The sequence below is a fragment of the Delphinapterus leucas genome, chromosome 6 (assembly GCF_059928025.1).
Source record: "Delphinapterus leucas isolate spDelLeu-1000000601 "Yukka" chromosome 6, BTC_Dleu_Yukka2, whole genome shotgun sequence".
NCBI lineage: Eukaryota > Metazoa > Chordata > Mammalia > Artiodactyla > Monodontidae > Delphinapterus > Delphinapterus leucas.
The window spans coordinates 124,976,047-124,988,520 of NC_143134.1; the positions used below are offsets into that span (position 1 = coordinate 124,976,047).

General features: G+C 61.1%; 1 protein-coding gene across 4 annotated transcripts in view; it reads left to right on the forward strand.

The window, feature by feature from the left end:
• The window catches only part of CACNA1B (calcium voltage-gated channel subunit alpha1 B), a 191,510-nt gene that overhangs the window by 96,276 nt on the left and 82,760 nt on the right, over positions 1-12,474 (forward strand). For all 4 annotated transcript variants that reach the window (XM_089914093.1, XM_089914095.1, XM_089914094.1 and 1 more), the window contains exons 18-20: positions 1,333-1,439; positions 8,243-9,067; positions 10,031-10,248. In XM_089914093.1, the coding sequence (XP_089770219.1) occupies positions 1,333-1,439; positions 8,243-9,067; positions 10,031-10,248 (1,150 nt within the window). The remainder of the gene's footprint in view (positions 1-1,332; positions 1,440-8,242; positions 9,068-10,030; positions 10,249-12,474) is intronic.

The window sequence follows — 12,474 nt, forward strand, 5'->3', positions numbered from 1 at the left end:
GCCCTAATTCAGGAATTTCCTTGCTTTGGCAGTTGGGGCAGGTGGACGCCTGTCTGTGTCAGGCTATGGGGCATTCCTGGGCTGGCCAAGAGACCAAAGGGCAGACACTCCCTCCTTTACAGTCCCACAAATATATGGTAGCATCATTTATTTTGAAGTGGAAATAAACTCACATCGAGTTTGTTTGTAGAACACCAGTTGGAGTGATTTGAGGGCCGTAAACCAGGATGGAGCCCATAGCTGGAGGAACGACGTCTCTAGGGTGTTCTGTGGTGGGTCTAGCTCTGCCTCCCCTCTGAGGCCTGAAGTTTGAATGTCTCTTTTCTATGGTGGGAAGTCTTCAGACAGCTAATGGGGGGCTTAGTTGCCATTGCTACGCCTCTAAAAGCAGATTCAAGGACATTTTGGGACATGTTGGGAATGCCAGCTCCCAGGGTAGCCAGGTGGGCCCGGGATTGGGGTAATGGGGGATATAAGGGTGGTCCCAGTGATCTAGCTGGACGGCACAGAGACTGGTTTCCCTCCCAGGGCTGGTAGACTCAGCCTAGAGCTGTTTATCTAGATCTGAGGAGCAGATCATGTTGGTTTTGCCTAGTGACATGGGGTCAGGGCTGGAGGGTCTGTCTGGATGTCCACTCCCTTCCCATGGAGAGGGCAGAGGCAGGGCGGGGTGTCTGTGCAGGTGCGCACACATGAGCACATGCTATCCCGGGTGGCAGAGAGCCGTGGGGCTCCTCTCCAGGAACTCAGTGGGGAAGGGAACACAGGGCCAGGCATGGTCACAGGTAGACAGATGTGACCCGATGAGTGCAGGTGGAAAAGCTCAAAGGCTGCAAGGTGGCCCTGCTAGGCACATTGCTGGTGATGGTTCGTGTGGGTGGTGCAGGGCAGGGACCCAGGCTCAGGGTGGGGCGCCTGCCCCTCGCCCTGGCTCAGCACCCTGGGGAAGAGGTGACTTCGTTCCAGTGTGACAAGTGCTCTGGGTGGCGGGGGAGCAGGTGGGAATAAAGGAGGGGTGGGTTTGCATTTTGATGGAATAAAGACTGACACATGGAAATGGGTCCCTGGGGCTGGAGCTCTGGAGTGGGGCTGTCAGCTGTGAGCACCCTGGGAAGGGGTGCTGACACAGAAACCCTGGGGACTCTTGCCTGCAGAGGTGGGCGTAGCAGGGCGGTCTGGAGCGTGGGTGGGTCGTGCTAAGGCAGGAGCTGGCTTCCTGGCCCCGCTGGCTCAGGAGGCAGGAAGGACTCAGGCTCCAGGCGGAAGGGCTGGTGGCGTCGGAATGGACACAGCACTCTCAGGCTAGCGACACATCTCTGTCTGTCCAAACAGGACGAAGAGGAGATGGAAGAAGCAGCCAACCAGAAGCTTGCTCTGCAAAAGGCCAAAGAAGTGGCTGAAGTCAGCCCCATGTCTGCTGCCAACATCTCCATCGCCGCGTAAGGCTCTCGGAGTGGGTTGTGGGCGGTGGCGGGAGCAGAGTCCAGCTCCCCCGGGGCCTCCTCAGGGGCCCTCGCCTTGGCTGGAGCTGTTAGGACACAGCCCCTTCCCAGGAGCTGAGATGCCGGGGAATGGCGCTCCTCCCCTGCGGGGACTTTTGAGCAAAGAGACCACCAAGTAAAGCCTCCCCGCTTCTCCCTGCCGGGGTGAGAGCGCGGTGTGGCAACGCCGCCCCCTGGACAGTCTTGGGCAGCGCCAGGGACTTGGTGTGTCTGACTTACACACCGCCTTTCAGAAGTGTGTTTTGTGAGCCGGAAGATTCAAGGGGTGACTTCAGCAGCCCAAGAGACTTAATGCAGTTCCCAATAGTATCGAGTTCTGGTGTTGGGACAGGGGTCGAGAGGAGGCCTCTCTGATGAGCAGAGGTGCAGGCGGGGCCGAGACTTCCGTCGGGGACTCTGGTCACCCAGAGCCGGCTGAGAGCGCTGCTGGGGGCGTTATGGATTTCCGAGTTGGGACAGAACGCCCCAGCGCAGGGCCAAAAGCCACGGTGGGCTGGGGGGCGTTGGCCCCCGGGGAAGGAGGCAGGAAAGTCCGGCCCAATCCCGGTCACTGGGTGGCCGTGAGAGAGCACAGAGGGGCTCGGGGCCAGGCTGAGCCCACCCTGGAGCTGCTGCCCCTGCCTTCCGCCCCGCTCGCCAGCCCCCGCCACGGCTCCCACTCCCCACGCTGCTCCACGGGCCCCTGCTCTGCAGCTGCTTCCCTCTCCCGTGGACACAGTGCTGCGTGGTCGGAGCACCTCAGGCCCCTCTGTGGTGACACAGGCACTGGTGCTGAGAGTGCGCTGGCACGTGGATGCGTTTGTGGGGGTGGGAGTGTGTACACGCACGGGTGAGGGTGCATCTTAGCAGCCCCATTCTCGCCTGGACGTCACAGGGCCATGGCCTGTTTTCTAGGAGGATGTTTGCAGAGGACCTGTCTCTAAGGTGAGCAGAAAGTGCTGGCCTTTGGGGGAGAAGAAGCAAAGGGAGGTCCCAGGCCCTGGGAGTCCAGGCAGGGGTGCAGGGGGCCTGCAAGGAGCCAGGCAGGACACAGCCGCCATCATTCCACAGCTGCTGGGGGCTCAGTGCCCAGTTGTTCTGGAGTTCTGTTGTCTGGCCAATGCACCTGCTCGGTCTGCTTGGTCCTGGGCTTGCTGTGACCCGGTTACTTCCTGAGCTGCGTAAGCTGCTGGCGGTCTGCGTAGAGGACGTGGTTGGTGACTGACCCATTTATTCACGTGGGCCCTGTGGAGTTTCTGTGTAACTTTTGCCTTCCTGCTGTTCCAGAGGGGAGCGTGGTGTCCTGTGTCCCCTGCTGCTGCCCAGGGCTGCCCATTCCTTGGGGATGTGCGGCAGGGTGTCCACTCCCACCTGGGCTGGGACCTAAGCGGGGAGGGGCCCTCAGCACAGCCACGGGGAGCTTGTCAGGACACCAGAGAGGGAAGTCTGGATGTCCTTCCTCTCCCTCCGCCCCCGTCCCCGTTTGGGACGCTGCTGTGCAGGAAGCAGGCTGTAGACCTGCATCCCCGGGGCCTGGGGGACACTTGGTGCTCTCCCTCACAGCAGGCCCTGAGCTCGGTGCTGGCCCATCCCTGTCACGGCCAACCTGGGGTATGTCCAGGCATTGGCCCTTGCGTCCTCCTCTTGGGCCAGCTGTGGGTCCCGCGGCCTCCCCCGGGACGCGGCTTTGGGCCTTGTCCTCGGCCCATCTCTGCTGCATGCACAGTGGGTCTGACGTGACTCCCAGGTGCGGAGGGTGGGGGGCGTGAGGATCACTGTGCGTGGTTGTTTGCTCTCCTCCATCGAGCTGAGACACTTGCGGGCAGGAGCTGTGCTCCAGCGCCTGTCTGTCCTGTCTGCCCCAACGGTTCCCTGCTCTGCTGGCAGCAGCAGCCTCTCCATGTTCACTTCTCTGCCCGAGCCTCTGAGGTGGTGGGAGAGGCTCCGAGGGGCCCCGCTCTGACCTGCTCCCGCAGCGGTGCTGTGTGGTCTGTGAGACGGGGGCCTGGTCGAGACGTGCGCTGTGAGCCTCTGATGCTCAGGGCGCCTTTTGTGTCCGTGGTGTTTGAGCGGCTCCATGGGCCGTGCCCGAGCGGACGGAGGCTCTGTGACGGACCCTCCTCAGAGGGGCGCCCGAGTCCCCTAGAGCCACTGGGGCTCCAGTGTCCTTGGCCTCAGGGGACAGTCCCCTCAGCCTCCTGGGAGGGAAGGACACTCAGGCTGATGCGGCCCTTCTGGCTCTCGGCTGTGTCGGCCTCGATGGCACTGGGACTCACAAGTGCCGGTGCCCACGGCCGCTCCCACACGCGGGTTCACACTCACACACGCTTGCTCTGATCCTTGTTCTCTTAATGTTCACAGTCTCAGTCACACACCAGCTCACATGCTCATTCACAAGCTCACACACTCAGCCATGCACACCGCTTTGCTCACTCTCTTGTACACACATGCCTGTATGCACGCAGGGCGGCCAGGCAGGTAGGAGCTGCTTTGAGCTCCTCACAAATGCTTGTCGACTCAACCTTGAGAAGGCAGCGCTGGGGACCCACCTGGTCCTCCCCTGGGAAGGAAATGACTGTGAAGAGACCTATGGTTTCTCTCTATTGATTTTGGAAAAGCTTCCAGAAAGACACTTCCAGAAGGACACTCAAGGGAAGGTGGGCTGGTGGTAGAACCTGTTTGCCCCTGGGGAGGCTGATGGTGACCTGGTGGCAGTGCCTTAGAGCCTGGGGAGCTGAGGGGCCAGGGTGGCTTGGGGGCTGAGCACGGTGTTCAGGAAGCAGGGCCCAGGTGAGGCCGGAGGCAGGTAGGGCCCCTGTGTCAGCCGGCTCTGCTCCGCCTCGAAGGCCAGGGGACCACAGGGGTGAGCCCTCCCTGGCGCCCGGGGAGTGGGGTGCCAGGTCCGGCGGGGGCGAGGGGGCTGATCACAATGGCGGACGAGTGGTGCCCGCTCCTTCCAGCCCCACTGCCCTTCCAGGGCAGTGTGCGCAGAGCTGCGCTGGACGGCCCAAGATGGCGCTCTTGCCCTCGGCCGTGGGGGTCACTGCTCCGTGGGCGCTCCTTCTCTCTCACCTTCTCTTTTACCCCGAGGTCTCGGCCGGCCTCACTCTGATAGAAGCATCCCTGGCCTCCTGCCTGGATGCGCACTGCAGCCTGTGCCCTGACCCGGCGCGGCTCACACCGTTCTAGCCTCTCTTAGAACTCTCTGGTGTTCTCACTTTTGCTCTGTTCTGTTTTTTGCATGTGCAGTTTTGTAAAGCAAACTCGAGGTACTGTATCTCGCAGCTCATCTGTCTCCAGCGTAACCTCACCGTGAGTCTCTCTGCTGCAATTTCCATCTATGGCTTCGTGATAACTACACGCCAACGCCTTCTGTCCGCCCCTAACTCTGCTTCCCACTTCAAGTCATTCGCTTCAGGGGGCAGCTCCAGGCCCACATCCTGCAGCCTGGCCGGGGACGGCGGGCACACTTCCTGACGCCCTCACGTCCTGCTCGTGGGATCAGGCTCTCTGGGCTCAGCCCCTCCTCCTCTCCCTCCTGGTCTCTGTCCTCCTGCCTGTCTGTCCCTGTGCTGTCACTCTGGTGTCTTGAGCAGATCTGCTTCTCCTGAGGTGACCACCACTGGGTGCCACTGGGGCTGTCTCCTTGTGGCTCCCATGAGGTAGAGGATTGCTCAGGGGCTCAGGACATCCGTGGGGTCCTCCTGCCCCACCCTGCCTTGCTGGGGAGGGGGTGTCTCTGGGACCCTTAGGAAGTCTTGTTCTCGCGAGAGCAGAGCTTCTGCCTGCTCGTGAGGCTTCCGGAGACCAGCCAAAGCCTGAGGTAGAGCCGTAGAAACCCCAGGGTGGCCCTGCTGGGGGTGACACCAGTCTGCCCCAGGGGCTTCTTTCTGCAGGTGAGAAGTCCCTGGAGATGGCCAGGTGCCCTCTCCGTGTCCTGGTGGTGACGGGCACTCCTGCCGCCCCTGAACCCCTGGCCCCTGTTACTTGGCCAGCACAGAGCTGGGCTCGGTGCTCTCACGAGCATGCGGACCTGCTGGCTGTTGGGCCCCCAACGTCCACGGGGTAAGAAGGCTGGATCCTGAATGACTGACTCCCGGGTGGCCTGAGATGCGGGCGTAGGTGCCAGCGCTGCTGTACCTGGGCTGCTCCACATCGTCACAGCTGGGGGTGACTGAGGGAAGACTGACTTTCTCAGCACGGAGACCTCAAAGCAGGGCCTCGCCACAGAGGCTCCTTCTGAGTCCTGTCGGCACGTCTGGGTCAGGGCGGCTGAGCCGGGCTCTGCCTGCAAGCCGGGCTGGACGTGGTGGGGCGGGGGCGGCCCTTCCCTGTGCCCACTTCGGGAGTGCTTCTAGACGAGACTTTCGCCTGGGTCAAAGTCCTCTGCCACACTGCACTGGGGGTCAGAGCCTGACCTGCCCCCGCACATTCTTGGAGCTTGGTGGAGACACAGAGAGTGAGAGGCGAGCGCTGACCACGCTGCGCCACATGCCAGGCAGGGCAGGGACAGAGCAGCAAGCAGGTGGGGGGCAGGCTGCCGCCCCCCAGCAAGGCACAGAGGCAGACACGTCCAGAGAGGCAGCCAGCAGCACCGCCGCGTGCTGGGCAGGCGCAGACAGTCTCGGGTGGCGTGAGGCCCAGAGAGGCAGCCACCCAGCAGGAGCGGGGCTGGTAGAGCTGCCCCTGGGAAGTTATGAGGGGAGCCTGCCAGCCCCACGCAGCCTCTAGTCCAGCAGGCACCCCGCCTCTCCGTGGACTTGAGCTGGTTCCTGGGTGAGACAGAGCTGTGTCTGAGGGTGAGGCTAAGGGCAGAGCCCGTTCCTCCTGAGCTACCAGCTACCACGTCCCCATCGTCTTTACTGCCTGCCTGTTTCTGTTCTGACAGGCGGGTCCCCAGGGCTCATGGCTGGGTCTGAGCAGGCCACCACCTGCCGCCCAATGGCTCCGAGTCCAGGCCCATCTCGGCCTGCTGGGCTGATGGGGAATCCTGACCAGTGTCCGGCCGTCAGCCCTCACGGGTTCCTGCACCATTGGGGAGCGCCCCTGGTGGCTGCTGTCCACTTCACAGGGTTCGGCATAGTTCAGAGTTGGGCCCTTTGTTTTGGTGTCAGCTGGGGATGGGGAGGTCCCCCGTGGCTCTGGGTTGAAGCCAAGGAAAGAGAAGGTGGGTCTGTTGCCAGGTGACCTTGGGAACGGGGCAGCAGGTCAGGGCCTGGGGTGGCAGCCGAAGGTGTGCTGACCACCAGTCAGCAGGTGGTCAGAGAGGCTGACCGCTGTCCCCCATACGTTGCCGTGCCTGCCCCCCGTCTGGGCCCCCAAGGACAGGCATCAGGCTGTTCTGCTCTCATACGTTCAAGGTGCTTCCCTGGAAATGGCTCCCCACCCTGGGGGCAGGACTCAGCGTGGTGCTCAGTGGCTGGGGCTCAGAGCCGGGGGTTGGAGACCTGTCCCACCTGGGCCCCCAAGACCCCCAGGTTGTGGCTCTAGGCTGTGCGGTCAGTGCAGCTGGAGTCTGGCGGAGGCCTTGCGTCTCCTTTAGACACTTTTTTCCTCTTGCCCTTGCACGCGTCCGATCCTGGCTCCGTCAGTGACTCGCTGTGGACCCTGCGTGAGTCACGTCCTCTGTGCTCAGTGTGACATGGGAACAAGAGCAGCACCCAGTCCCTGAGGTGGTTGTGAGGGCTGGAGGAGGTGGCTGCTGGCCCAGATGTCACAGCCACCCTTGTCCTCGTGCTGCCACTGCTGCCCCCCCACAGTGGTCCCGAGACCTCCAGGGGCTGCAGGACGAGACTGGCCTCTGAGGAGGTGGTGCCGGCTCACCAACTTTGGGGTCTTGTTCAGCAAATATCCCAGAATGCAAAGGGCTTCCACGCACCCTGGGCTGTGGAATCCACCTGTGACCGTGTGGGTGAGCTTGGGGGGCGGTCAAGGCCTTTAGAAGCCTGTCTAGTGAGGGCTGAGCCTGGACTACAGGCCACTCCTGGCGCCGGAAGGCTCTCAGCCCCCGTGGAGCCAGGAGAGAGGAGGGCACTGCTGACCACAGGACGTAGTGTCCAGCCGCAGACCTGCCTGCTGGGCTCCTGGGCATTCAGCAAATGGTCACTGAGCTGAGTGGCAGCTGCCCAGATGGGGCCGACCACCGCAGGGAGAGTCCCAGCCTGACTCCCGCGAGGGCCAGCCGCCCCCGGGGCCCCTCGCTCCCTGGGTAACTGTCCCTTCCGCTCCTGACGACCCGCCTCTTCTCGGGGTCCCTCTCAGACACCCCGTCTTCCTCTGGCCAGTGGCTCCCCTCCTGGAGGTGGAGATGGAGAAGCCCCTCCTCCGGCAGCCTGCTTCCTGCCTCCTCAGTCCTGCTCCATTTGGACGTTGCCCCCCTCCTCGCCCCATTCTGGCCTTCCTGGCGGGCAGCCCACCTGCCCGGGAAGCCTGTCTGCCACCTCATGCTGGTGCCTGTCATTCCCACTGCTCTGCACCCCTGGCCCCCCGGCCTTGAGCCCCCACCCCCGGGTGAGGCTCTCACCATCTGTGGGCGCCCCCCGGGGGGGGCAGGGATGAGGTCTGTTTCCCTGGGTATCGGCCGCCAACTCTGCCCCTCGACTCTGCTGGGGTTGCCAGGGCTCCTGCCGCCCCCCCGCGCCCCACCCCCCACTGCGCCCTCTGCCATCTCTCCATCGCTGTGTGTCCATCCGTGGCTTCCTCTGCGAGGCAGAGAGGTGGGGGGCGGCTTGGGGGCGCGGCTCACGCGGGTCTCCCCACAGCAGGCATCAGAACTCGGCCAAGGCGCGCTCGGTGTGGGAGCAGCGGGCCAGCCAACTGAGGCTGCAGAACCTACGAGCCAGCTGCGAGGCGCTGTACAGCGAGATGGACGCCGAGGAGCGGCTGCGCTTCGCCACCTCCCGCCACCTGCGGCCCGACATGAAGACGCACCTGGACCGGCCGCTCGTGGTGGAGCCGGGCCGGGACGGCGCGCGGGGGCCCGCGGGGGGCAAGGCCCGGCCCGAGGGCGCGGAGGCTGCCGAGGGCGCGGACCCGCCGCGCAGGCATCACCGGCACCGAGACAGAGACAGGGACAAGGCCGCGACCGCGGCCCCGGCGCCGGCGCCGGCGGGGGAGCAGGACACGGCGGACGCCACGAAGGCGGAGGGCGGGGAGCCGGGGGCCCGGGAGGAGCGGGCGCGGCCGCGCCGCAGCCGCAGCAAGGAGGCCGCGGGCCCCCGGGAGGCCCGGAGCGAGCGTGGCCGCGGCCCGGGACCCGACGGCGGCCGGCGCCACCACCGGCGCGGCTCCCCGGAGGAGGCGGCAGAGCGGGAGCCCCGGCGCCACCGCGCGCACCGGCACGTGCCCGAGCCGGGCAGGGAGGGCGCGGCGCCCGGGGCTAAGGGCGAGCGGCGAGCGCGGCACCGCGGCGGCCCCCGGGCCGGCCCCCGGGAGGCGGAGAGCGGAGAGGAGCCGGCGCGGAGGCACCGCACGCGGCACAAGGCGCCGTCCGCGCACGAGGAGGCGGAGAAGGAGGCCGCCGCGGAGAAGGAGGGCGAGGTGGGGGACAGGGACGAAGACAAGGAGCTCCGCAACCACCAGCCTAGGCGAGTCAGCGCGGGGGGGGGGGCGGGGGGGGGGCGCGGGGGCAGTGGTGACTGGGCCGGACGTGCCAACCAGCCCGTGAGGGGCAGGCTGGTAGGGTTACACAGGTCAGGGGTGCGCGGACCTGGCCGGGCGGCCCAGCCCTCTGTCTCAGCCCCTTTCTGCAGTGGTGACAGTCCTGCCTTGTTGGGCCGGCGTGGTGGGGAGCGTAGCTCTAAGGCGCCCGGGAGGAAGGGAGGCTACGGGTGAAAGTGTTGGGACTGGCTTGGGACACTGAGACTTGGAAAAGGTACCCCGGGGAGAAGAGAAAAATGTGTAACCCCGTGAAGCAAGGCGAGTCAGGAGAGCCTGAGGGAAGCCTGAGGAGGCCACAGGACTAAATGGTGGAATGGGAGGGGGCTGGGCTATGCGGCCATGACGGAAAGGACCCCCATCCCCGGCCAGCCCAACCCGGTCCCTGGCTGGGACAGGATCTGACGGTGACTTTGTGAGAACCCAGGGGTAACAGGAGCTGTTAGGCTGAGGCCAGCAGTCTCCATGCTTGCCAATGAGTCACAGACCACCCAGAACTCGTGCAGCCAGAGGCCACAGCTCAGGATCAGCCCGACCTGGGCACGGTCTTTGTGTGCAGAGCTCTGTGCTGAGCCTTTGCCCTGGTGGGGCCCCAGGTGGGGTGGCTTAGGGTAACATCCTCTTCCAGGCTTCTTCGTTCTGCAAACAGTTCTGTTATATACACATAACGTGATATCACCCATGCCTGGCCTTGTGCCAGGGACAAACAGGTGAGTCAGCCCTGTCCCTACCTTTCAGACCTAAAAACAGAAATGTATAGGGTGATAAAAACCATGACAGAGGAGGTGATCAGGGATTTATTTGATCTGGATAGGGGTTTAAGAAGCTGGGTTTTGCAGACTGAATAGGAGTTTGGCTCTTCGTCAGACTCTGATGTGCATTCTTGGTTGCAGGGAGTCGCACTGTGATCTGGAGGCCAGTGGGGTAATGGGTGTGGGCCCTGTGCATGCCCTGCCCAGCACCTGTCTAGAGAAGGTGGAAGAACAGCCCGAGGATGCAGATAATCAGCGGAACGTTACTCGAATGGGCAGTCAACCCTCGGATCTGAGCACCACTGTGCACATCCCAGTGATGCTGACTGGCCTTCCTGGGGAGACCACGGTCGTTTCCAGTGAGTATCTCCCCATAACATCAGGGCAGGGCCCACCTTGTGCAGGCTCTGTTTGCTCTCCCCCCTTCCCTCCTGCTCCATGACAGCCACCCGGGGACAGAGCTTGCCTCTGTGAATTGTTCCCCAACTGGAAAGTCTTTGCTGTCAGCATTTGTGCCTTGCTATCCCTTTGCTTTCCAGTGCCCCAGAGGAGCCCTCTTGCCATTACATGTCACTTAAGCTCTAGTCTGCTTCCTTCCAGCGACATTTGCAATTTACCAGGTAAGTGCCAGGCATGGTGTTAGAGTGCAGGGGGCACAGCAGGGGGGAGTGGGACTGGCTGCCCTCGCGGGGCTCAGAGTCTCGTCGGGAAGACAGACCGCAACGTGGTCACGGCTCTTCACGGTCGCACAAACGCTGCTAAGGACTGTGGCCACAGACCTGACTAAGGTCGGGAGCTAGCGGGTGAGAGGAGGGGGGGGGTCTCAGGGTGGTGGTATTCCACCCACTTACTTATGGTCCTGGCTCTGCAGTTCCTCCCAGGCCTTTGCCTGAGCTTCCCTTTTTCTTCCCCTCCCTCCCTCACACCGTGTGTGAGGTCATGACGGAGTAGCCACTCCACAACTGACTTGTGTGTGGGCACTGAGGGCACAGTGTAGATAAAATGCCAACCTGCAGGTGACAAAGACAGGCCCTTCACATTATGCGCAGGTGCACGGGCGTTTTGTGAACACCAAGGATAGAAAAAAACATTCCCAGGGGCAGAGGTGACTTGGAATTCCAGATGAAGATTCAGCCTCAGGCAGGCCCAGGTGCTGCCACACGCTTGCCTGTCTGCAGACGTGTCCACGCACAGAACGGGCGCTCCCTCTTACTCAGGGGCTCTCGCCTGGGGCCGATGGATAGTGCACAGCGCCAGGCGTAACAGTGGGGGTGGCTGGCTCTGCCCGCTGAACCTCCCCCTTCCTCGTTGCTTCCTTGGAAGAAGGCTTTCCCTGGTCCATTCTGTCGTTTCACCTCCCATGGCAGTAGTGTGTCTGCCTTCCCAGACTCCCGAAATCAGCCCCCGGGTCCCATTCTTTCTGGACTAGCTTGAGGGTCCCCACCTGGTTTTTGTCCACGGGAGTCGAGGTGTGGCCCCTCCTCCCCAACCCTGGCAACCACTGATCTTTTTACTGTCTCTGTAGTTTGCCTTTTCCAGAACGTCTTATAGTTGGAGTCACCTAGTACGTAGCCTCTTTAGATTGTCTTCTTTCACTTACCCATGTGCATTTAAGGTTCCTTCGTGTCTTTTCGTGGTTTGGTAGCTCATTTCTTTTTAGTGCTGAATAATATTCCGTTGTCTGGATGGACCACGCTTTATTTATCCATGCACCTATTGAAAGACACGTTTGTTGCTTACAAATTTTGTCAGTTATGAATAAAGCTATTATAAGCATTCATGTTCAGGTTTTTGTGTAGACATACATTTCCACCTCATTTGGGTAAATACCTAAGAGCATGGTTTTTGGATTGTGTGGTAAAACTACATTTAGCTTTATAAGAAACTGGTCTAACCAACTGGCTATATCATTTTTACATTCCCACCAGCAGTAAATGAGAATTCCTGTTGCCTCGCATCCTCTCCAACATTTGGTATTGTCAGTGTTTCAGATTTTCGCCATTCTAATACGTGTGTATTGATATCTCATTGTTTTAATTTGCAATTCCTTAACGATATATGATCTTGAGCGTCTTTTCATACGCTGATTTGACATCTGTATATCTTCTTTGGTGAGGTGCCTGTTCATATCTTTTGCCCACTTTTAAATTTTTTTATTTGAAAAAAATTTTAGAGACAAATTTTTAAAGAGCAGTTTAAGGTTCAAAACAAAATTGAGAGGAAGGTAGAGAGATTTCCATATACTCTCTGCCTGCACACATGCATAGCCTTCCCTATTATCAGCATCTCTCATTAGAATGGTGCTTTTTTTTTTTTTTTTTTAAACCAAGGATAAAACTACATTGACACATCATAATCACCCAAAGTGCACAGGGTACATTAGAGTTCACTCTTGATGTTGTACATTCTGTGGGTTTGGACAAATGTGTAATGACATATATCCATCATTGTAACATGACACACAATATTTTCATTGCCCTAAAAATTCTCTGTGCTCTGCCTGTTCGTCCCTCCTCACCTCCCATCAACGTCTGGCAACCACTGATCTTTTCATTGTCTTTGTTCTTTTGCCTTTTCCAGAATGT